The sequence below is a fragment of the Lonchura striata genome, chromosome 1 (genome assembly GCF_050655825.1).
Source record: "Lonchura striata isolate lonStrDom1 chromosome 1, ASM5065582v1, whole genome shotgun sequence".
Classification (NCBI taxonomy): domain Eukaryota; kingdom Metazoa; phylum Chordata; class Aves; order Passeriformes; family Estrildidae; genus Lonchura; species Lonchura striata.
In genome coordinates this window covers 57796941-57822883 of record NC_140703.1, presented here as the reverse complement: position 1 = coordinate 57822883, position 25943 = coordinate 57796941, and the positions used below count along the sequence as shown (strand labels likewise).

Here is a 25943-nt window from a genome sequence, read left to right as displayed (position 1 = left end):
CCACCTACACTACCATCCTCCAAGCATAAGAGGAACATCATAATATTTAAGAGATGGCTCTCTACTTTTAGCCCTTTTATTTTAGTATATCCCCAGCAACTGAGGAGATCCAGTTTATTGCTAACTTTTATTCCCCTGGAACAGGCATTTTCTTTGTGTTTGAAATGTCATTTTATGTAGTCAATCATACTGGACTTTTTAGATAGTAATTTTTACTGCACCCTGTAAATATGGGTAGTAAGTCTTAATACTGGAGGTGCAGAAGACCTTAGTGGAACAACTATCAGTCACTGTATTTCAAGTTCTACATTGAAGATATATTTCAAGTTAGCAAAGGTGTGTCTGTATGACAGCTGTGCCCATTGTTTGCAAGGGGAGCTGAAGAGATGTCTGTCTGACAGGCCTGCTCTGAATCCTTCCCTGATTTGTGTTTATACCTCTCTTTTCAGCAAAGGCGGGAAATATAATTAGTGCATAATGACAGCTACAACGGTCCCAGAAACAGGAGATTGATTCCCATGATGGCTGAAAACCCCCCTACGCCATGTGTGCAATCAGGCCTAGTTTTTGAGTTCTAATTAACTTTATTAATGTTTAGTGCAGGAGTACAAAGGCAACTTAAACAAGGATATAAAAAGCACTGGAGCATTGAAACACTGGTTTCATGTAACTGACTCTTATTGAAAGACATATTTTTCAGCATCTTGTAAAGAAAAATAAAGCAATTTAGAAGAAAGATATTAGATTCTTAATACACTCTTATATTAAGGAAGCTTTAAATAACAGAGCAAAGAGACTAACAATAGCTCCCTACTTAGTAACATTGGTAGCAACTCTTTCTGATGTGCAATTAATAAATACGATAGCAAACACGCAACCCTGTACAGTGACAGTGGGATAAAAAAGATGCAATCGCTTGCAAAACTCCTGTTGTGCCAGCAAGTAAGACTTTATGGGCTACTGGAAAATGAGTTTGTGAAAAACCAATTGAAAAATCTTCTCCATTACATGACCCTTTTATAGAAACATTAATTTGCATGTGAAAAGATAAAATATTACACTGGTAAATAACTGTGAAGACATTTTCCCCAGCTAAAGACACAATTGCAAAACATTGCAATCAAAGCAATTGTATATATTATTTTGATATAATAATCATAATAACCTTAAAAGCAGGGATATATTAATTACACATAAATATATTATTTGCATTTTTTTTACTGCCCATGGATTACTATTTGGTAAATACATCTATAATGTAGATGTATTCTCTTCTATAAAGAGCTTTGATGCTCTTTGATGAGCTCAAACTGGAATATGGCTGATACTGTATATTACTGTAATTGTAAAGGACACTATCATGATCCATATTTGGTGCTTTAGCCTCTTAAATATAAAAATTACAGTAGAAAATATAAGAATACCTTTTCTGTTATTTATTGACCCTATTCTCAGGCATGATGATTAAACAATACTTAAAAGATATTCCTATTTTCAGAAGCACTCAAAACAGATGGTTAGCAGCCTGTCCACTAAAAGAATTGTGCTTTGGAACAATTTACTATTTATCTTCTTCTGATACTTTTCATAGGCTTATTAAGTAAAAACATATAATAAAAAATAATCTTGCAGTTATGCAAAACTATAGTATTGTTTGTATAGTCTTGCAAACAAATTTTAGAAGCAGATCATTCATCCACAGAGAAGTTAGAAAGTAAGAAATATGTAACATCAAAAATAGAAAATTATTATTTCTTTAAAGATGTAGTGTAGGCTATTGTTTTTAACTTTTATTTAATCTGTTATATGATTATTCTATAGTGCTCGCAGTCTTGCCAAGAGAGCTTCTACTTCTGGAATGGCTTCTCCCTTAGGAGGGGATCCAATACGATCCATTTTCTTTTCTTTGCCACCTTCTCCATGACAGGCTTCCTTTCTCCCAACAGCCTTGCTCAACACCTTGGAACTTGTTTCCACATCATACGTAACTTCTTTGGTGACTGGGCTTCTTGTCGAGTTTAAACTGATACTGTGGTGTGAACACGGCTTCTCTGGCTGTCCTTTCTGGTTCTCTGCAGAAGACAAATCAAACAAACCTTGTTTCACTATTAAATTACTCAGTTTCAACATTCTGTAACATAAAAAGACCTCTTGATCAGAAACATTTTACAAGCAGATGATGTACTACAAGGAGTCATGAATGCCAAGGAGCCAAGACAAAATATATTATCACTTCAAAAGCAGTGGACCGGGTCCCTTGGAAGTGATACAGACTTAACTTGTCTTCATTAAATTAACATACATATTTCTTAGAAAATCACGGATATAGCATGACAGGATCCTTGTTTCTCCTTTTTCCTCCTACTGGAGTCAAAGAGATACCTAGCACCTCTCAGTGTCTTACAAGGTTTTACCTCATTAATTACATTTCCTACATACTTTTTAATTGTCCAAATTTTAAAATGTATTTTAAAATATATTTTAATTCAATTATCCATTGTTATACCTTTTCTTTCCTTAGTGAACTTTTAAGTAATTTCAAGAAATTGCATAATTCACTATTTTTTGCTAAACATCACTGGCATTGCCTGTCACACAAAGTTGCACTCAGTTAATATCCAGGCAGGAGTTTTGCAGGTTTGGCATATATTAATAGACAGACTTCTTTTTCTGTCACTCCCCAACCCCCTTCCAGATCAAGTGACTGTTTTCCAAACCAGCATGAGTGGTTTCTCTCATAGATCTCAAACTTTTTAAAAACAGGCCTACTCAATATTCATGTAACCTTGAGCAAGGCTTGAAAATGCCTTCAACACACTTGACATGACATTTAAAGTTTTTTGGTTATTCGCTGAAAGATGTTCCATCATCCCAATAGTAATGACTTTGGAGCACAGGCAGTCACTCATGACAGTGTGTTTTATGTGAGTGCTGAAAATTCCTACCGAAAACAGCTTGTACATTAAAAGGCAGCTGCTGAAGATATTTACTGCACTGTCATTCCCTGACCAGGGGCTCTCGGTGATGGATGAGGATTTTACACACTTTCTTGGACAATCTCAGCAAATTTTGTAAGTATGATCACCTTTTGGGAGGTGGGAAGAAAATAAATACCTCCTTTCCATCATCTTTTAAAACAGATAAGCAATTCTTAATTAAAATTTTTTAAGACTAATTTGTCATTTAACTGAAAAAAAAATATTTTTTTTTTACACTATAGAAAATAATTTGACCTTGAATATGCAGCAGCACAGTGTTCCTGAATCACAGGAGGCCAATGACTGTTTATGAACATATCTTTATAATTATATGTAATAAACCTGTCATATATAATAAAAATATCCCTTCTATGTGCACTCTTAAATATCCCATTCTATTTAAATGTTTATGCTTATTGATTCTGAACACATATTTGCATGCAGATAAAAGTGTGCTACCTGTGTCAATACACAAACTACCAGCTGCACCACAGACATTCCTGTTTACATTCAGGAAGGGGCAACAGGAAAAATAGTTGGTTTTTAAAAATCAACACTTTTAAGTATAAGAAAACACATTGTCATATCATCATCAGAGATGAAGCATAGCTGTTGGATTATAAAAAAGTCTAAAGGAAATTAGGCACTGAAAGTAAGCTTCTCAAATGTACCACCAACCAAATTTTAACTACTTTATGCTTCAGCAGTCTTCACCCCACAATATGAGGATGAATTAGGTGTGGTGAATTAGACTGTATAACAAACATGGGGAACTCTAATTAACTGAGGCCTCAACATAAAACCCAGCAGTAAAATCTCCCAGTTTCTCATAGTGTACACAGGGCAGAGTAGAGGTGCCTTAGAGAGAGACACAACTGCTACCTAAGCAGGGAACTGCTGCAAGCTAGCTATTAATAAGTAGAAGCTCATGGGATCTATCCAAACTCTTTTACCACTCTGAAACTCAGTAACTAATTGAGGCTTTCACTTCAGTGTTTCCCACAGATTGCTGCCTACAGTCTGGAATTGTCATGTAGGGATAGGACAGAGTAAAGCTGAAAACAGCTGTGCCTTTTTTTCCCATTAAAACAACAGCAGTTGTGAATTTCTAGGCATCGACTAATAAGTGCAACACTTAATTCGAATGACCAGCCTTTCCCTTCACTCTGAAGGGTCCTGCAACAATGAAAAATGGCATTAGGAAAGTGCATTAAACAGTGCTTCGTTTATGTGAGTAGTTTTTGTTTTATCTCCTTTGCAATGATAATGTCAAGATTCACTAGAAAAATCACTAAGTCTCATGTTAGTGATTAGCAGCATTCCTTAATAATGAGGACACTTTGGTCTCAGCCATGTTACAAATAATATTGAGCAGCTAGAGTAAATTTAAAAAAATAGTACGTGCACACATTTTATCTAAATACAGTATTATCATCTCAAAGTTGTTATTTCAGCTGCTTTCTAAATCAGGTGGCATCTTTACTGCTTACATTCTTCAGTCAAGGAGGAAGGCGGAACTTCTCCACAGAGCATTGCTATACCTAAGTGCAAATCCAGTATTAGCAGATGTGGATATAGACAATTCCCTGCTTACCATATTGGCTGTTGCAAATGTCATTCAGAAACACTGAACTTTGCTAGGCCTGGCTTAGAAAGCATACACATTTACTTATAGCCCTAGATCTCACTTCAGTAAATGTGCGCGTAAATAATTAATCACTGTATTCCTTGAGGTATACATGCTGCTCATGGCATTCTTATCAGAGTAAAGATGAATTCTCTTTAAATCAAAGTGTACAATTAGTTAGGCACTGTCAAGATAAAAAGTCTTATTAATTCCTTATTTTTTTAATTTAAGACAACAGAAATTAATTTCTGTTAAATCCAAACTTAAGCACTATATACTGCCTCACATACTGATTCAAAACTCACATGCATTGGTGTTTTGGTACCACATCCATTCCACTGCCTTGCCTTGGGATTGTAACCTCACCTCCCTCAAATCCTATGCTATAGTGGTGAAACCAAAGAAGTTAATTTTCAACCTGTCAGTGTTGAGGTGAGTGGTTTAATAAAAACAGTGCACCTTGCATGTGAATTCAGAACTACATGGCTGCAAACTGCTGCACGTTAGCATGCAGCTTTGACCACAACTGTGGAAAAACCGGACTTCCTTAGCTCCATATGATAAAGGCTATAAAGCATATAGTTATTCACTTGCAAGATTAACTGACAAAGTAAGTACAATAATAATAATAAATAAGCCATTAATTTACTACTGTTAGACATTAAAACCTGGAACCACCACAGTAATGAAGTTCTGGAATTAATATACATACATGCGAACGCAGGAAACCATAACCAGTCATAAGCAGGAATTTGATCTGTTTCTGAAGATAGTATTTGATATAGCTGCCCAAACAGCCAGGACATGACTTAGTGACATTGGCCACCTATGTTTCCAGAAAAAGGGAACACACAGAAAATCCACAAAACATACTGGTCTTAAGACTTTTCCTAAAATGTTTTGAACCATTACATCATAGACATACATAAATTTGTTTTGTGTTTTTGACAATAAACTATATTTGAAACAAATTACATATTTACTCACATGTATTGTTTCAAATATACTTCTAAAGAACTGAATATAATTATACACACAGAAGGTTAAACAAAAACTACTCATGGAAATGCACTTCTTCATGAATTCTTGTTCAAAAGAAAGCTTACATTTCTGGAGATGCACTATTTGTCCACCTACTGTAGCAAGGCGCACCTTCCGGTAGTAGCAAGACAAAAAGAAATCAGACATTAAAAATCACTGGATAAAGACAGAACTTATTATTCCTGTATATACTGGAAGTAGCTGAGCCAAGTTTCTACTGTTTGGTCACTTTCAACAATTGAAATTTGTCATTCACCTGTATCATAACAATCACTATGCAGAGGAAAAAAAATCAATAATTATCAATAATTTTGAATCCATTATTAGGTTTTCTAAATGCTCAGATGATAACCTATAATAGTTTTGACTTTACTGCTAGTGAATGCTCCCAGGCATGGGTTAGGCAGAGATCATAATGTCTACTACAAAAGTGTCAATGTTCAGATTCAAAGATATTGAAATATTTTCTTTCCCTTGTTCAATATTGAAATTTTGTGGGTCCTCCAGACCTATTCAAATGCAGTTTTTACAGATATTAATTGTTTGAAATTTGCTGTTAATCAAAAACATTCCCAAGCCATATTCGCAAAACCTAGAGCCATATACTTACTATCATCTACACACAAGACTTCTAACAGCAATGCTCAGAAATTCAGCTGACAGAAAATTGTGCTTAAAATAGCTGTCCACAGTCAAAATTATGTCCTAACACAGCTAAACTTACTAACCTATTAAAGGATACATGATATTCAGGAAAAGGAAATTGTGCCTTAGTACCTGAACAAAAAGAAATCAGTAGTATGAAACTCGCCTGTTGTGAACTTGGGGAAAAAAAAATATGATCAGTTGGAGATTTTAAAATCTAACAATAGTGTTGAATATTATCTTTAATAGATAAAAAAATGATTGCAAGAGACTCACTAAAATCGAGATAGATTTTTTTAAAACAACTAATAAATATTTAATATTAAAAAGAGTTTTGAAAAGCTTTATTTCATCACAGTTTCTCAGTAAAAGTCTTGATGATAAGGACATATTTTGTTTTTATGTAAATACTTGTAGACTGATTGAAAAATAAACTTGCAAATGCAATAAGGAGAACAGAACTGCGTGGCATTGTATGCTCGTATTACAGTCATACATCTCAATGCAGGGCATGACAAAACTGTAACATAAAAAGAACAATTGCAGTTACAACCTCATTACATCTCTTACCAAGTCAACAGGGAAAAATGGTCATAAACCCAGTGGAATATTTCTGATCTCTTTGACTTGTGCTCCACATGCTACACCATATTCCTGAAGCTATATGTATGCCAACATTTTCTAAAGCCCACCCATACTGACATAACTGGCAATGCAAATTATTTTTACATTTAAAGTCCTTACTTGTCATTTAAGTCATCTCCTAGACAATACCCTGAAGGAATGTCCCCATACCAAAGGCCTTTAGCTTGGAAAAGGTAACAGCCCAAGCCATAACTTACCACTGGCTCCCTAGTTTGGTGCCACAGTTTGTCTCTGGTTCCTCATCCATGATGCATGGAACTGAAATTCTCAAAAAGCTACAGCATGCTGATGCTGTGCTCATGTATTTTTCCAGCAAAATATCAGGAGAAAAGATCCTGCTCAATGCTTGCCTTTTCCCTCAGAACCAGAATTTAGACATAATATGAAAGACTGCTATAACTAGAAGGTCCATCTATTATATAAGATCATTCATCAAAAATAGGATAGCTTCTTTCTGGATGGTTTAATGGAAAATATTTAAAATATTTTTATTGATTTCATGTTTTTGCAACAATATCTTTGACTGACAAGGGTAGGCTTGAAGAATGTCCCTGGTAAAAGGAGTACTGCGTGTTGTTACAACTTATGATGTTATAATGTTATGACTGTTTGAGCCTGCAGCTTCAACCCTAATCCATAAAGGAGTGTGAGCTGTACTCAAAAGACCTTTGCTTGATAAGCAATTTCTTACACTTTGTATTTCATAATAAATTCTCACAACTCTACTAATCTTAAGCAGACAATAACTCATGAGACATGAAAAAGTGTTACTGATATTGGAACATTTATTTTTTAAACTATGCACATATCATTTAATAGTTGCTGCTGTTCTTGAGTGTTGCATTAAAAAGGTGTGAAACACAGGGAAGAAACACTATCAGGAAGCTCAATTTAGATGAGACAGTTTTCAGAAATAGTGAATATAGGGGGTTTATGTGCATTTCAAAGACAAGAAATGAATCTATCAGCACACAGTGTGGCTAATACAGAGAATTTATAGAAACTAAATTTCAAAGACAGTCAATTACAAACTGTGAGTAAATAAATGTTTGACAAGAGGAACTATGCTGGATCAGCTCCCTTTTATTTGGCCCTAAAGTAAAACCCTTAAAAATTCTTTTAATTCCTTTCCTCCCTATATCTTCTCAAAGACTACTTTAATTTCCTGCTGATCACTCCATTCAAAGTTTTGCCTTTTTCGAAGACACTTTGCAATTGCAATGAGCTTGAACCAATTTCTCTGTTTAAACTAATATATTCTCACCTGTGATAAGACAATTACTTTTTTTTTTATAAGAAATGCAACTTTCACTTTACTGGATTTTAACAAAAGTCTTGAGAACCTGTCAAGAAGATAAGAGAACAAGAGTGTGGATCAAGCTGCTGACAGAAATCACCCAAGGTCAGTGAGAGAAGAAACCTCTGCAGGTGTCTTGTAAGACAACTGTTTCAGACTTTGGAGTTTGGTGTCCTTCCTATTTCACCCTGCATTACAGTTGATTTTCTGTGTCTTTTTATGCATTTTTCCCCAAAAGAAGGCACATTTGGCAGTTTCTAGGAAAACTGCAAAATGGAAATTTCCAAAATAGAAATCTGCTTTGTGGTCATTAATGATTTTTAGAGCACATGGTTTGAAACATTCTTGAAAAACTAAATTCTAAGTCTCTTAATTTCAAAATGGATAAATCATAAGTCATTACTTTAGTATTAATAACTAATAAATTAATCTTATTTATGTCAGACAAAGGCAGCTAAAAGGTAAATACTGATCTACATGAATACCAGAGGCATGGGTCTTCTGGCCCCAGAGGGCAGAAACAAACCACAGACTAGATGTTTATAGGATGTTTCTCAAGACACAAATAGGATAAACTTCAACTTTTTCTCTTCTTTAAGTCAAAAAGTATCATGGAAATGATGATAATAAAACTGGAAGTTAACATATTTTAGAGTATTTTAAAATCCTGGAATGTGGTTCATTACTTGCTGTATTTTCTTCACAGCAATACTACATCTTGCATTCCAAACTGTCTTTAGAGTTAACAGTCAAAAATGATGACTATGTTAGTGACCTATGACAAGATACACAGAAGTCCATAGTCTAAAGCCACCCTCTTCAGCTGATGATAATTAATGTAGCTCACACAAACTAAACTGCCTTCAAGCAGTAGACACATTTAGTCTCTAAACCTGTCTGCAAACCAGCTCCCTATAGATGAATACCGCTTTCAAGGTGCACTTTGATAAAAAAAACTTCAGGGATCTGCATAAAGACTGCTGCCATCAAAGGAAAGCCACTAGCAGATGCAATGGGGAATGATAAGCAACATGCTGATGAAAATAACTGAAATGGAAAAGAAACACAATTTTGTCTTCTTTTTACCAACTGTTAAGGAAAAACACAGTAGGAAACCTCCTTCCTCTGGAAAATAAAACCCACAACAAATACAAACAACAAAGCAAATCTTAAAGACTGACCTTATATTTATGAGATTCTTCTCACCACAGTTCTAAATGTTGTTGTCACTTCTGTTCAGTATATACTATTTAGCATACACATTGAAAAAAAACCCAGACAAACAAGTAAAACTCCACAAAAAACATGCCCCATCCCTGGAGAAGTTCAAGGCCAGGCTGGATGGAGTTTTGAGCAATCTGATCTCATGAGTGGTGTCTGTCCTCATGGTGTGGGTGTTGGAATTAGATGACCTGTAAGGCCAATTCTGACCCAAACTATTTTATGAGTTCATGTATTGTCTTGGGTTGGCTATATGATGCTTGTATCACAAGTTGTCTGTTCTGGTTAGGCTGGATATTAAGTTTTGCCCCTTTAAGACTGGTTCCAAGAGCGAAGGGGGAGAGAAGGAGCAGCCGTTCACTTTCAGAAGCTGCGCTCACTCCTCTGCATTCTGGCTCCTGGACTGTGCTGTCTGCAGCAGGGACAGCGGGGACAGAGCTCTCCTTTGCTTTTAGTCAGGTTTTTGCTAGCTGAGGCAGAGAAGTTCCCTGAACTGTGGCTTTTTTCTTTTTCTTGGAACTGTTCAAACCTGCTCTGGACTGAAAACCCAGGAAAAACCAGAAGCTCACATCTGTGGCACACTGGGACCCAGGGCGCAGCAATTTCCAGCACAGGAGGGACTGATAAGAGACTGAACGAGCTGAGCTGCAGTAATGACAAGGATTTTCTAAATTTGCCATCTCTTCAGAACAAAGAGAGGTTTTATTGTTTAATATTATTCATTTTATCATGTTTGTGAGTATTTTGCTTGTTAAATAAAGAAGTTTTTCTGCTTTTCTCAAAGGAGATTTGTCTCCCAAAGTGGTAGGGGGAGGGCCACTTGAATTTGCTTTCTAGAGGGACCCCTTCAGAAGTTTCCTCCCAAATTTTCCTTTAACCAGGACATGCATCTATTTTTACTAATTGCCTTAAAAGTTTGACACTATTAATATTTCTTATCCACTACTCTTGATAGAAAATGTTTACAAGATATTAATTAGCTATTCCAGTTGCTTCTACAATTCCATGCAATTTTTATTTCTTATTTTTATCCCAAACTTCCATTCCCAGGTTTATACCAGCAATGAAAGTACTGGTAGATTGAACTGATTTAAGTTTGAACACAAATACTTTGTAATATCAGATCAAACCAACGAGAAAAACCATCATTCTCTCATCATCTGTTGCTCTTTTCTCCTAAGGAATCAAACTACTACTAAGCTAAGGGGAGATCTACAGAGTCCTGGGAATACTTTTGGGAACAGCATAAAGAGGAGAGGCTAGAGCTGAGAGTAAATGAGGTGGGTACTAGTTTTAACAGTTGAATAGAAACACAATCTCCTCACACTGCTTAAGAGGCACAGGACCAATGTCCTGGGGTAGCTCTTCCCACATAGGTCACAGTCACAGTGGGCTGTCATTCACTATTATTCAAAAGATTGCAAGAATAGCATATGATTCTCAGGCTCCCCTAACTTTAAACGTTTTTAAAAGAGGTCTCTGGAAGAAGAGCAACAGAGAGCACTACATGCTGTTAATGCTGTGACAGGGAAGAGTGCAGTGATTTACTAACCTGGACAAGTATTTATGAGAACTCTGAATTCTAATCTGTACTTCTTTATAGCATGGGTGAGTTTTAAGAGTGCAGAAGCAGACCTGACTGTGAAGTTTAACTTGTGTAAATTAACATCCAAGATTGCCTTTATGAATACACTGGATGGAAATGGAATGAAGCCAAATCATCTTAATTCATGTAACTTTCATATTATTATTATGGGTCTTACTTTCCTCTGACAAAGCTCTGCAGAAAATAATTGATAGCATACTAATGAGCAGAATGTAACCTTGGAGCAGGAAATAGTACATATTCAAGAATATTCTCATGCAAAAGTAAATACTGGGAAATAAAGGCAGAGAAAAAGTTATTCCTCTCTCCCTAGCTCTACAAGATTGCATAAACATTCCTTTGACAATTCTTCTCTCTCTTTATATGATGCTCTGATTAATGCTATGTGCTTTCACTTAATTATTCCTTCTCTTTGGGATGGACTCATTCGGCCTTGTTCATGTGTGGAGAGAGACGGGATGTAAAAAAATGTTTCTGCTCTGCACATGATACAGCCATATATGCATTTGACACCAACAACTGTATTCTGCAAGTGTGACAAACTGCTCTGAACAGGGACACTGATTTCAACAGTCTCTGAAAGAGGAATTATTATTTAAAAATTACTTTTACCGACTCCTCCAAATACCACTGTATTATCATAAGACAAATTCAAGCTACATTATCATGGGTAATTAATCCAGTCATTGTGAATTCAAAATGCTGTGTTTAATGTCACTAATGGCATGCACTTTTTACGCAATGAACATATTTACTGTCCTATATTTGACCAGTTAAACTCTTAGCAGCCACTTTGGTATTTTAAAATCAACAGAAGCTAACTGTAGAACTTCCTCCTTCTATTCCTCATCAATTGCACTCAAATACTATTTAGTAATCACCAACTAACAAAAGTTAATCTTATTGTGTAGGAGGAGTTTTTTTTGAGTTTTAAAAAATCTAAAATGCAACACACCTTTGCGCATACAGAAAAAGCCCCCTCTCTCTTATGGAGGAACTTAAAATATTACATAGAATATGAAAAACTGAGCTACTGAAACCCTGAAGCCTTTATACTCACTGAGAAAACAAGGCAGAAGGCAATAAGACCTCCCAAGCCCAGAAACAGAGGATTCTTAAACACAGACTTGTTTATCTTTTGTCTGTTTTGACTTATGAAGCAGTCTTGCAAATGAGTTTAGCTCAAAAGGTGATATTAAAAACAAATGGTTAGAGATCATCATGGTATATTAATTATGCAAAAGAACCCAAACCGAATTTAATCAGAAAAAGGAGACTCCAAACAGGAAAATAATGTCTGTCTCTCCCTTTGGTTTTTTTTGGTTGGTTTTTTTTTTTTTTTTTTTATTTTTGTTTTGTTTGGTTTTGTTTGGTTTTTTTTTTGTTTTGACAGAGATGGTTAAGAAAACATTTTTGGTAATGCCAGAGCATCTGCTGATTAAAGTCAAAGCTGCAGGACGCCAACATTAAATCACTGAACCATCTTGACAGCTTCTGGGTACTTGAATTTCATTCTAATAATAAATTGCTGTGAAATTTACACAAATCGGAAAATTAGCCATAAAATGTTTACAAAGACCACAGGTAAGAACATATAAAGCAGATATCAAATTGATTTGCACCTGAAAAAACAGAGCTAAAATAAATGTTTGGCACTCAGACATTTCAGAGCTGAATTTAATTGGTAAATCTCTAAAAGACTAAGTGCTTTAAGAACAGAATATAATTTTATCATTCATTTTGACCTGTCTCTTTTGTTTGGAATTGTTAGCATGCTTGTTTGTTTAACATAAACACAGATGAGCCATTTGAACGCAGACTGCAACATTTAAAATCAGTTTTTAATTCCTGACACCTGAGGATTCCACACAGAACAATATGCTTCCTTGTAAAGCTTTAATTGATGCATCTATGTGCTGCAGAGGGTGATTACTTGAATAATAAGTATGAGACTTGTGATCTGGTTGCTAAGCAAATGTGAGAAAGAGGAAAAAGTCCAAGAAACAATGTAACAATGAATCAAGGTGCGATGACAGGATAATTATTCTGTGAAGTGTCATGTTGAAGGACTCTCAGAACATTGACCTGCACTTGATCACACATCAGAAGATTGCCTGAGGGGTAATTAAAATAATAATACACAAGCTCAGACATTCACAAAGAAAAAAACATATGCTTAACTTATTTCTCCATAGCATGCATGGTCACATATATTCTCATTTTAAATGTAAATGTAAAGACAGTGCAAGAATTCAGAGAACAATATATTACAGCAAAGACCACTGAAATTTATCTGAATTAGCATGAATGCTTTTCTTTCTTCAATTACTCTGAGTATTCAACTAAATATTATTCATACTATGACACATAAAAGTATAAAATCTGTGAAGGGGTTTTCTGAATGAAGTTGGGGAAAATGTAGTCCTTTTAAAATATGCTTAAGGTTGTAAAGGAACATGTTCAAAAAGAACTTTTCCTCCTTTCCCTGAGATTTTATTGCTGAGCATGACATCATATGGAGCATCAGTCAGCTTTGTCAGTTATCCTCTTCCAACCCCTTTCCCACCCTGAGCCTCCTGGCTTTGTGTTTTTGTGTTTGGACAGACAGAAAGCCACGACACCGTGCAAGCACAGCTCAGCTACAGCCAAAACACTGTTTTGGTGGCATCAGCAGTCACTAAGACAAAGCACAGCAGCTTATGGGCTGCCATGGAGAACATAAAGGCCAATCCTGGCACCCCCAGTAAAACTGGAGATAGTGTAACAACTCTATGCCATTGCATATATGAATTTGATAGAAGCTTGTCATGTTTACATGACAGATTTCAGATTTTAATAGCAAACTTTTACACAATTCAATTTTTTCCTGTTTAGGCTTTTGTTTAATTGTTTACTGTGTCAGTTTATATTGCCATGCACCCCACTACAAGCCTAGACTATAGTTCCAAGCCCGTACATGATCACATCTAAGCAATGACAATTCCTTCTCAAATGGTGATGTGCAGACACTTCACTGCCTTTAAATCAGCCACTGCCAATCTTGTTTAGGGGTGAGCTTTGCCACTTGTATGAAATCACTAGTGTTTACTACTTTGCAACTGTACTGACTATAGATGCCAACTCAATCCATAAAACAGCTTATTTCCAGGACCAAGATTGTCTGTGATGGAAATCACTTGTCTGCTCAGAAACCTCCTCAATTTTCCCCTCCTTTATTCCATACATAACTGAAGAAATTAGAAGACAGCCAGGAGAAGTTCTGTAGAAACTCTTCAAAAATTTAAGACCACTCAAAAGACTTGAAAAGATTTTTTTAGGACACAAGGTGCACATACAGTTTCATGTGTGCATAAATTCATTCAGGCTAGAATGTCTATAGGTTATTCTCAGTTATACACGAGCACAATCGCCACACAATTCTCATAAAGAGAATTCTTCTCCTCCTACCATGTTCTAAAGAGATGATAAAAATACCTTTTAGGAAACACAATATAAATAATAACTATTAAAATGACACTTCTTTCTAGAACAACTATATTGTGTAAACTCATTGCTAGCTCATCAGTTAATTAGTCACTCATACTAAACATGTTAGAGATATATTCTCTAATTTTTTCTAACACGTTCATTAGTGCTCATTTCTAGAGAAAAGCTACACCTGAGTAGCTTTAAATGCTAAGGAAAAAAACAAATGCAATTGAAAAATCTCATAGTGTTCAGAAGTTCACTTTTCTAAGGAAAATTTATTAACATGCAATTTTCATGCATGTTACTATTAATTTCAAATCAGCGTCCTATAGAAGAAATATAATTTTCAGTTTTGTGTCATAAAATAATACCACATACAATTGCTATTATTATCTTGAGTCTCAATGTTAGAAGTGTTAAGAATAACAATTCAGCTGACTCCAAGGAGATTTGTAAAAATGTTGCAGCAAAAATAATAGGCTAATTATTTATGTATTTTTATTTCAGACACATAAATGAGGAAAACTTTGTGGAAGGGAGTGTGAAGGGAAAATACCCTCTATGTCTAAGAATTCAGTTATTGCATTCAATAATTTATCTTATATCTCTTAAAAACATTTGCTTCTTCTGAGCTTACTAGCCAAACAGATTTCTTCCAGAAATTAAGCTCAAAATCAGGACAGTTTCAGTAAGCTGAAGAAGATGTATAAATTTATAGCTCTTTAGTTATGTAAAAGAATACGGCTTAAAGCAAAAAGTTCAATTATGTTTGTGTAGATGCTTTTCCTTTTTTTTTTTTTTGTGGTAATGAATACTTTGAAATATTCTCAGTTACATTTAAAACAATAAACTGTAAATTTAACTGGCCTTATTACAATTACAACTATGAAATATATATAACTTATTGACTATGGATTTATATGTTTAGCAGGTACAGAAACAAACCTGACTCTTTTCTTCAGTGTTATATAAAATTGTAACAAGAGCATGCAAAGTCCTGTGTGTCCTTGTGCCTGACCAAAGGCCCTTGATCCAGTACGAGATTAAGCGGACCAAATGAATTTGTGCTGGTTGCCTCGGGCTCCCTTCACATTCAGTGAGGAAAAACAAGCACTTTTAAACTGTGCTTCATTTCACCCTAATGTAGGTATTTTAAACAGGTAAAGAGAGCCCACACTTCAGATATCTAAAAGTAACTTCTGTATCTGGGACCTTTAGACTTTTGACTGCAGCAAAATCTGCATAAAAGGTGTATTTTGTAGTCTGGACAGAGACAAGAGATTGTTGAGATGACACCTCCCCTTCTAAGGGACAACGGTGCAGATTCTGTGATTTTAAGGCCTGAAAGACTGTTAAGTATATATCTCACAATTTCTTTAATGGAAGCTGTAAAATTGCACAAAGCTTTTTCTGGCTACATGAAGAATATAATTAAAACAAATTACAATTGCTACAGTAAACACTTTGGATATAAGCAGAGGAAAAGTGTTTAATATGTAATACGCTGACAAGAATTGTAGATGTGAAAGACACCATTACTAAGTACACTGCTCAGCCATTACCTATCACCATTTGTTATTTTTTAAAAATCCGTCATGTTCACGAACATTTACCGCTAGTAGACATAGCTCTTATAGTTGTTTAGGTTCTTATCTCTGATTTGTGATACCCAAACTTCTGTATAGCTTTGCAAGTTTCTGACAAGCTTGAAACATAGTCTGGATTTAAAAATCAGCCTATAAAATAAATGATTTCTACTTCTGCATTGGTACATGGAATCCTACCCTTGAGGTGAAAATCATCACTTCTTTAAACTCAAATTGGCTTGGATTTAGTCCTGGCCCTGCAAAACTTACAGAACTCTAGTTGTTTACACCAAATCTTAAGAATTTCACATCCACAGAGGACTAAGTGTTTAAGCTTAGTCTTTAGAGATGATAGTTTAAAAGGGAAGGCAACCCTGTGATTATTAGATATTACTTTGGAAGTGAACACATTTTTGTTAAGTAAGATAGATTAGTAGGTGAAAGAATTAAAGTAACAGAGATTTGAGTTTCATGAAAATGTTTTATGAAGTCTCTCTCTAAAAAACAAGATAACCCAAAAAACCCAAAACACACATAACACTGCTTTTGCAGAATATGCACCAAATTAAAGACAAAGGGATAAAAACTGGGCCTTATCATCATATTTTACACATATATTACAGAATATTTTTCTCTTACAACATACTAAATATTATGTTAAATTTGAATTATTCCATAAAACATAAAGCTAAAGAACTAGCAAAGAAAAGCATTAAGATTTCAACATGGTAAAATGCCAACATACAAAGCTATTTTTGGTATGAAACAAAAACATGCCAGTACTTGAGACTCAATCATTTGAAAAGACTATTTTCATTGATCTTTTCATTGTTTAACAGACTTTAATATATATTCCATCACTCATTCAAAAACTAATCCAAATGATCTATGCCCATCAGAATTAAAATAAAACTGCCATTTTCCTCATCAGATTATGCACAGTCCCATAATCACTACATGTGCATAGGTGCATATAGGAAGGACTGTGATACACAAGGATTCAGCTGAAAGGTATTTCAAATTTAGGAGACAACTCATTTATAGGAAAATCTATTTTTGGATGGCTGAAGTTGTTTTGTAACGTACTAATTACACAAAATACAGAATTTCTGAGAGCGGTACAAAGTGTGGAATGTTATCTATGGATCCTATGTACCCACCAGGGCAGTATTTCACTATAATGAAATCATTGTAGAGCATGGTAGTCCTGGTGCAGAATCATTATGCCTGACTCTGCAGAACAATAATGGCAAAGAGATTGCACTGTCAAGGGACTAGTCAAGGGAAAAAGGCAATCTTCAGAGCACAATTAAAAGCACATACTTTAGGTATCTATTGGCTTCTTTCGATTAGAGACAGAGCCAAGCTTAGATTAGTTTTAAATAGATACTGAAGGCAAGCAAAACAGATCCCATGTAATTAAGTGCAATATATCTACACCTGAACATAAAGTTTATTTACCTGCTTTACATGTGTCTATACCTGTCTGAAAACTGCCAGCTTTGAACAGTAATTTCTCACCAATAGTCTTTAAAATATGTTTTTTTCAAACAGAAGCGGTGTAACTTGGAAAGGGAAGTGGGCTGAAGTAGCTAAATAGAGTAAATGAGAGACAGACACCTGTAAGGGCAGCACTGTGGGCAGCTGGCTGGCTGCAGAGGATGCACTGATGTGACTTCCTCTCCAGAACGACTGGTAAATCTTGGACTGGGATACCTCACCTGCCTTGGGAAGACAATTCTGCTGTTCAGAGAACAGCGACTCTTGACTGCTTCAGGGGTGATGGGACCGTCAGTAAGGGGTGATGGGACCGTCAGTAAGAGGAGACTGTACTTGTCTGAATTCAGTAACAATGCCCAAATTCAGTTTCAACTGCAATTCCTTCTGAGGATTTCATTCTAAAGCAGGTCCTAATGAGGTGATAGCTTGCTCTCCAGCCATGGGACCTTCACCCATTATAGTTTCTAACTTCTTTCCTTTGTAGTTTCTCTTGCTTTTAAAAGGCATTTAAGTCTTATTTAAGAAGACAGATTACTAAGCTAATGGTAATTAAAATTACTGCAAGGTACAGTGAATTTTATCTATTTATATAAAACATTGGCTACATGTGAATCTGCATTAGATGAGAAAGCATCTTAGAAAGAACTGAGCACTTAGGATGGATGAGAGAGTTTTGGAAAAACACTTTCAGCTGCACCCAAGAGCATGTAAGGTAAATGAAAGACAGAGAAAGGCAAGACAATCAAATTTATGATTGTGTAAGTCTAGAACACAGAACAGCACTTGAATTCTGTGCACTGATTTGACTTGGAATATTGAAATCCACTATATAGGAACATTTAACAACAGGAAGTTACATTAGAATGCTGGGTCCAATTTAAGAAACCACTCATTCACCTAAACTTTTTGAAAAAAAAAGAGAAAAAATGTTTGAATTTTTGAATTTTTTGAAAAATATAAATCAAGAAATCACACAGCTCTAAAATAAACTCTTTGATGTTTTGTATTTTTTTAGTGATGATTATTTTTAAGTTTCATTAAATGCCCTTTATTATTACCAAACCATGATATTTTTTTTATTGGATGAAATAATATAAACCTAGATATAGCACTGGTTACGCATTTTATTCTCAAAAATATTAATTACATTTTCTTGTTATATTTGCAAAAATATTAAAAAAATATAAAAAATAGATGTAACACGGTAAAGCAGAAAATTCACTAATGTGAAATTACCATTCCTGAAACTTTTTGCTTAAATGTACAAAGCTGAAGGTTAAAAACTACAATTATACATGGGATATCAAGGAAATACAAAGCTATGGAAAAAAACACTCACTTTCTCAGCCAAAATTTAAAGACTTTTTAAATGAAGTGTTTGTCCAAAATGTTTCATTGAGTAATTGCCATAATATTTCACAAAATAACAATGAAATGCAACAGGTGAGAGAAGATAACTATTGTCACATTTCATTTTTACAATTTGGAGAAAATTTTATTTTTATCTTTTTTTGTTACTAACAGATTTTACTCCCATAAATCTGAAACATTACATCTGTCCTCATTTGCAAATTTGGTCTTCAGTGTTTAATATCCTGTGTGTGACAAACTGGAACGTAAATATACAGTACTGTCCCCTTTACTTCAGAGAAGCACTATTTTATAGCATTATGACTGTGGTACATTTATCACAATGCACTGGTAGCCAGAGTTTTCTAACAAAAGCATTTGAATAGTAGACCTTATTGAAGTCTGTAAGGAATAGCTAAATGGACAGCAGCAATTAACCAGATATGCAGTAGAACACCTTTTAGAAACAGGGATTAGGAAATATCTAGTGACCAGTGTTTGCTAGAGACATTAGACATCTTCTGGAGAAATGAAAAAAAAAATGCAAAACAGTCCACTCTGCATTATTTTGTGTATGAAGAACCTTCAAGTCTTTCAAGATCAGCTTTCACCAAACTGGCCATGAATCAGTTTATTGTAACTACCACTGTGCTACCTGATGATGGAAAAAATAGTATTCTTCTCATTTTCACTGCATTTATCATTTTTAAGCAGTTAAAAGAAAGGCAGTTTTCCAAAATAAATAATCCCATGCATGGCTACTTTCTTTCTCCATACCTCAAAAAACACCACCAGTAATGTTGTTTAAATAATTGTTCATTTAAAAATACTTGATTTAGAATTTTTAAATATAACTTTCAGTTTATTTCAGTTAAAAGAAATACAAGACTTATTAAAATAGGGGCAGTTTAAAAATCCGTCACCTGGTGCAGTTACTCTTTCACAAGAGGACCAGTAACTTCTTGAAGAGTGACATGTTTCCTTATGCCACAGCTATTCTTCCCTTACAAAAGCTGTTACTTTGAGGGGAGGGGACAGATTCTTGCCATCTATTACTATGCAGTCTATTACAATGGGTTCATTCATATTTATAATACAATCTGTGATGTTGATGCAATCACTTTAGACTTCACTGTTATTTCAAACAAATCCATAACTGAGAAAAAGGCAGGCTGCTGACAGGAGTTAATGTGGGTTTTACTCTGTTTACAATTGCTTTCTAATCTACTAAATGGTTGTGAAAATTGATGCACTGTTAGAAGTGCTTTTATACACTACTACAGATAAAGGGCTGTTATACTGCAGTAATCTCTGTAATGCTAAATTGAATTTTTGACAGTGTTTTTTTTTTCGTTTTTCCAATTTGAATGGGACAAGGTTGGCTACTACATTTACAGTAAGCTTAATTCCATCAATGCAAAGCATTTTCTCATCTTTACTGAGATGCCTATTATTGCTATGAAGAAAAGAAGTTATAGATAAAAACTTGTAACTATTGCAATATGTACTTTAGGGAAAGTCTCTTAGTGGTCAAAGCATGAGGCAGAGTCACTAAATTTTGCCATCAAATTTGTGACCTGTTGAAGCTGGTGCAAGTAAATCCTCAGGAGGTAAAACATAGTAGTATTGCTTCCAGAACTGCTCAGCTTACCATGAAGGTAAAAAGATTCTCCTGAAACATCACAAAATAAAACTTAGGATTAAGTGATTTCCTAATAAGGAATTTTCCAGTGGGATTTTAGGACAACATGCAAAGATAGTTGTTTAATTACATGACCAACAAAATCACAGTTATAAGGAAGTCAAAAAATGTATACTTCAGTTTATCAGCCTAAAAACAAAACCACAAATAAAATAATAAAGCCTTTTAAGCCTGAGATTCCCCTGATAAAGAGGATGCAAAAATACCAAGGCTCTTGCTGACATGAAACACAAATACTGAAGATTTAGGTACTGTAGAATAGGTGCCCTAAAAATTCCTGACACTTATCTGAAATGTCTGGTGCCCCATTAAAACTTGAATCTGAGGAATGCAAGACAAATGACTTTTTATGTTAATCAAGGAGCTTCTTATTTTTTATATGGATGTGAAAATATTACTAAAAATTAATTATCAGATCTTCTATATGGCTCCTGATGGAAACAGGTCCTTTATATTCGAGACATTTGCATATGTCATAACTTCAAAATTTACTTACGTGTTTTAATTCACAAAATTTAATAAAGAGATAGAGCTCTCTCAGATAACGAAAAAGCTCAGGATGGTGAAGACCTCTATAGAGGACATCTGGTTCAAACCCAGCTTCAGAGTAAGATACAGTTGTTAAGTCAGATCATAAAATTTTTCAAAGGACAGACTGTTAAAGATTCAAACTTCATAATTTAACCTTGGTGACGTTTAATCACATCACCTGAATTAAGTAGTCAAAGATAACACCAAAAATGTCCATCCATTCTGTGTAGGACAGCATGATTAGTCTATGCAGAGCAGTAAGTCAAGTTCACCTCAACAGCCTATCAACTAATGAACGCAAATGTACAGTAACCAAGCTTCATGTACAATAAAGCACACAGAGCAAAATCTTTCAGGGCTTTTTTCCTTATATGACTTATTTCTTTCTTTGAATGTACAGTTTTTCTATTGCCATTTTCAAAATTAAGAAAGGCTTAGGAATTAAATTCTAGAATTCTTACTGACTCAATTGAAGAAAACCTATTAAATTTAGGTGCCACTGAATATATTGAATAGATTCTGAAAAATATATGAAAGTATGGGATGTAAAGACGATAATTTTAGAAGATTAGAGAGACATAAGAAGTTAATTCTTCTGGAGTGGATTGAAAATGTGCTAGGTATGGTCAACTCTTATAAGCAATCTATCACTGATTGTTTAGAAGAACCATGTTGATTGCAGGTCCAAATGTTATTAACTCCCCTATCAAATTTAAGAAAATATTATATAAAGGATTTCTACAGAAAATTGATTATTTTGCTTGACCAGGGCTAAGAAAAAAAGAAAATCTGCTGCACACCTGACACTTTCTAATATTCTTTTCTTAATAGGTAATGCAATGCTGTAGGAACAAAAATGTTTCTTCAGATAATTAGTGGTCGTCTTCTAAACTAGTACTTATTCTTCTAACTAGTAGTTATTTTTGAAACATAACCAAAGAAGCAATCTAATTTAGCTGATTTATCTAATTTACTTCAAATATTGTCACTCTTCATCGAAGTTGTTCATGTTCAAGTCTACAGTTGCAGTTCTGGTCTGCAACATTGCTTTGTACAATGCTGATTTCACATTTTCAAACATCTAAAACTTTCCTTTAAAATTATACTAGAACAAAAACCCCACAACTTATTACAAAAGCTAGTTTTATGTTTTGGAAAATTTACAGAAAATCAGGAAATGTATTAAACACAAAGAGAGGAGTATCTCTCCTACAAACACAAGCTGAGAGAGCTGCAGTTGTTCCATCTGGAGAAAAGAAAGTTTAGGAGAGACCTTAAAGCAGCATTCCAGTACCTAAAGGGGGCTTATAAAAACGAGAAGAGGGACTTTTTATGCAAGCAGATATTGACAAGACATGTGGCAATGAAATGAAAGACAGTAGATATAGATTAGATGATAGGAATAAATTCTTTACTCAGAGAGTGCTGAAGAATGAACAGGTTGTCCAGAGAGACTGTGCAGTCACATCCCTGAAATGCTCAAGACTAAGCTGGATAGGGCCCTGACCAACTTCATCCTAGTCAGTGGCATCTGTGCAGGAGAGGCATTGGGACTTAATGATCTTGAGGGTTCCTTCAAACCCAAATCATTCTATGATTCTATGATTAGTTGTTCACTTAATGCTTTACAACTTTCAGTGTGATTCTGAAATTCTGGATTTCTTACTTAAGTACAGATGTGAGAACAACTTAATAGAAAACATTGCTTCTGTGAAAGCATCGGCACCTCTGCTCTTAGCAGGCTGACATGCACAGGACAGACCACAAATCTGTAGAACCAGACTTCACCATACCATAGCAGGGAACTTCTTACTGGTAAACTATCCTAACTGTAACAAACCTGAGGTACTTGCAAGTTGTGGAAATTACTTTGAGTAACTTTATGTTATACACAAAGTTTGTATTCTTTATGTTCTACACAAAATTCATCTGGAACAGAATTTGAGCATCTTTAACAAAAACAGCCTTGAAAATTAGAGAGAAGTTTGAAACATATTTCACAAATATACCTACTTGTATATCACAGAAATAGGACAAGATTACAAATAACTGTAGTTGCAAATGAGTTTTGAATTTTCACCTAACATGTTAACATGAAATGGGTCTTTCCTTGAACTGCATCATATAAGTGTAAGATCCTGCTTTGTCTGGAGAAGAGATGGAAATATGGCAGTAAGGTCATTTGATGCTTTCTTAAAATTCCTTCTCCTGTACCAGTAACCTACAGTTTTACTGCCTGAATGTTTCACTTTTTAATAATTTAATTTAATGAAATACTATTCAATGAAAACATACAGGAAATGGTGATTTATGGGCAAATACAATTAAAGTCACAATAAGATTTCAACATGTAATATTGCTAATGTTTAAGGACAAAGACATATAATTTTGTCAATAGCATTTCGTAAAATTACTTTGTACAAAATGCTATTTCTAAAATAAATATAGCAAGGTGTTTTTTAAGTACTCATATCTGTCCAAATTTTGGGTTTGCATTATTTCAAAAATAAAATATTAGATGAAACCTGTCTTTAAAACTATGAAGTTTATCATCTAGCACCTGTGGCACTTGCCTTTTTCCCTTATATATATATCTTACATAAAAGAGAAATTGAAATTAAATGCAGCTTTTATAATTTATATATCTTGTAATGGTGTCTTAAAGACAGAAAATGGAAAGAAAAATCAATCAAAAATGTCAGCAGTGTCTTTTGAGATACACATTGTTAATATTATAGAAGCTGTAATTTAAAAGTATACAATTTAAGTCCAGATTGCCTAATTTACTTTACTGACTCCCTGATCTAGTTTAGTTGAACACTGAATTTAAATAGAGGTGCTTGAAGTCAGGAGGGACTGATGTATGTGCTTATATGCTGTGCTGAATCAACATCCCAGTGCAACAAACCACAAGTACAGTATGTTTAACAAGTGAAACATGGCAAGCATATTTATCTGTTCATAACAAAGCCAGAAATTACACCTTCTCTTTGCATTTTTGTGAGTAAGCAAGAATCAGCAGGCAGGAATAAACCTTACTTTTCCTTATCTACTTTACCTTAAAAATAATTATTTAGCATAACAAACCAAGAGCAGAGTATATGTTTTGAAGTTGAAAGGAAAAGGTTCAAACTGGCATGCTTTAGCTGTTTATTAACTGCTTTTCTCCTAATGAATTGCCCTGTTGCTCTGCATCACTCTGACTGCAGTGTAACAGCTTTCATTAGTCATTATAAATATGGCTTTGTGCCACATTATTTACATTCTTAAAGTAAATAGCTAGAAATTCACACTGTAATAATTCAGACTGTTTCTGCACTGGCTAAAAAATTATCTGACAATGCCTAATAAATGATTTTAAAACCTTAAAAAACCTGAAGCCCAAATATGAAAGTTTTTGAGTTTGTAGGTTTTTTTTGATACAATTTTACCACCAGCTTAATTCCACAATGGCCAAAATTCTTGCCAATAACAAGGCTAAGGGAATCAGAATTTCACTGTAATTAGACATTGCAAACTGGGCTTCTCTTCTGGTAGAACTGTCACAAGAAGAAACTGATATTCAAAGCTTAAAATATGATTATTGCTTGAAAATGAAGCACTGTAAATATATTTAAAAATGAGCTTAAGAAAAGAATCTGAATCACAAATATGAACAATAATAAATATTAATCAGTAATAGGATTGTTTTCATAATACACAACTACTTTCTAGATATTTTGGTAACATTGCATTAAAAAGCTTAATTTTCTTCTTTAACATGTCAGCATGTTAAAAAAAAGAGGACAACAGTTATCTGAAATACTGATTAATGGTAGAGATTCTTTGTAAAACAGTTTTTTATTAAACACATTATTTACTCAGGTCAATCTAAAGTCAATGAATTTCAGACATAACTGACCTATGAATTCTAGTGAGTGATTTAGGTAGACAAGAAAAAAATTACAATATTTTAATGTGCTATTTTTGGAAACCAAATTGTTTCCCTTAAGTTGAAAAAATATAAGCAACTGAACCCATATCTACACTGAACAACAACTATTACAGAGAATATTTTTCATTACTAACCCCCTTGAAAACCCTAATTTTGATACCACTAAAAATTAATGCCCAATTCTAACAAATATATAATTATTAAATACATATGAAAATGATGATGTCTATAGACATTTTATACACATGCAAATATTATGAATGAATATACATTACATGCAGATTTCTTGACTCAACAGGTTTTAGTAAAACTATTAATGCCAACAGAAGTTCTGTTAATAATCTACACAAATACTTTGAAACAGTGACTGTGCAAAATCCCAGCTGTTAGTCTAAACTCAGTTGCAAAAGAGCAGTTCACCTTTAACAAATTTATTCTCAGAAAAAAAGATTTGCCAAGTGCATTACAAGGATTCAAAAATAATATTTACATATTATAATGAGAAAAAGAACAAAGACATGAAAAGATGTCTATAAATGATGCTGCGTCAACAAAAAGGAAAATAAAAGATAAGAGTTCCTTTGAAAAATCATTTTAACCTTCATAAAATAGGAAAGCAAACTTCTTTTGCTAAAATATAAAAATCTTCTCAACAAACAAGTTTTATTGTATTTAACATATTCCTCTCTATCTAGTTAAGTTTATATTAATTTTCTCAAATTCAGGTTGTATTCACTATCTACCAACCCAGGCTGCTGCTGAAAAAAAAACCTTGTTCAGGGTTTTCTCAGCTACTAGCTTTCAGTAGCCTG

General features: G+C 34.3%; 1 protein-coding gene and 1 long non-coding RNA gene across 10 annotated transcripts in view; one reads left to right on the top strand and one right to left on the bottom strand.

Annotated features, from left to right (window-relative positions):
• Nucleotides 1-564: 564 nt before the first annotated feature.
• Nucleotides 565-25943, bottom strand: part of DIAPH3 (diaphanous related formin 3) — a 208424-nt gene continuing 183045 nt past the window's right edge. For 7 of the 8 annotated variants that reach the window (XM_085576840.1, XM_031504802.3, XM_077781371.2 and 4 more), the window contains one exon: nt 565-2072. In XM_085576840.1, coding sequence (XP_085432966.1) covers nt 1816-2072 — 257 coding nt within the window. In that variant the 3' untranslated portion in view covers nt 565-1815. Of the gene's footprint in view, nt 2073-5711; nt 5758-25943 lie in introns of all 8 variants that reach the window. The other variant, XM_085576832.1, reaches the window with a different exon arrangement.
• Nucleotides 2068-25943, top strand: LOC146768684 (uncharacterized). 2 transcript variants are annotated; one of them, XR_014954386.1, is made up of 5 exons: nt 2068-3071; nt 8234-8338; nt 10006-10153; nt 10636-10734; nt 12454-25943. It is a non-coding gene; the product is annotated as an uncharacterized LOC146768684 (long non-coding RNA). The 2 variants fall into 2 exon arrangements; XR_014954385.1 differs by having other exon boundaries at nt 2068-8338.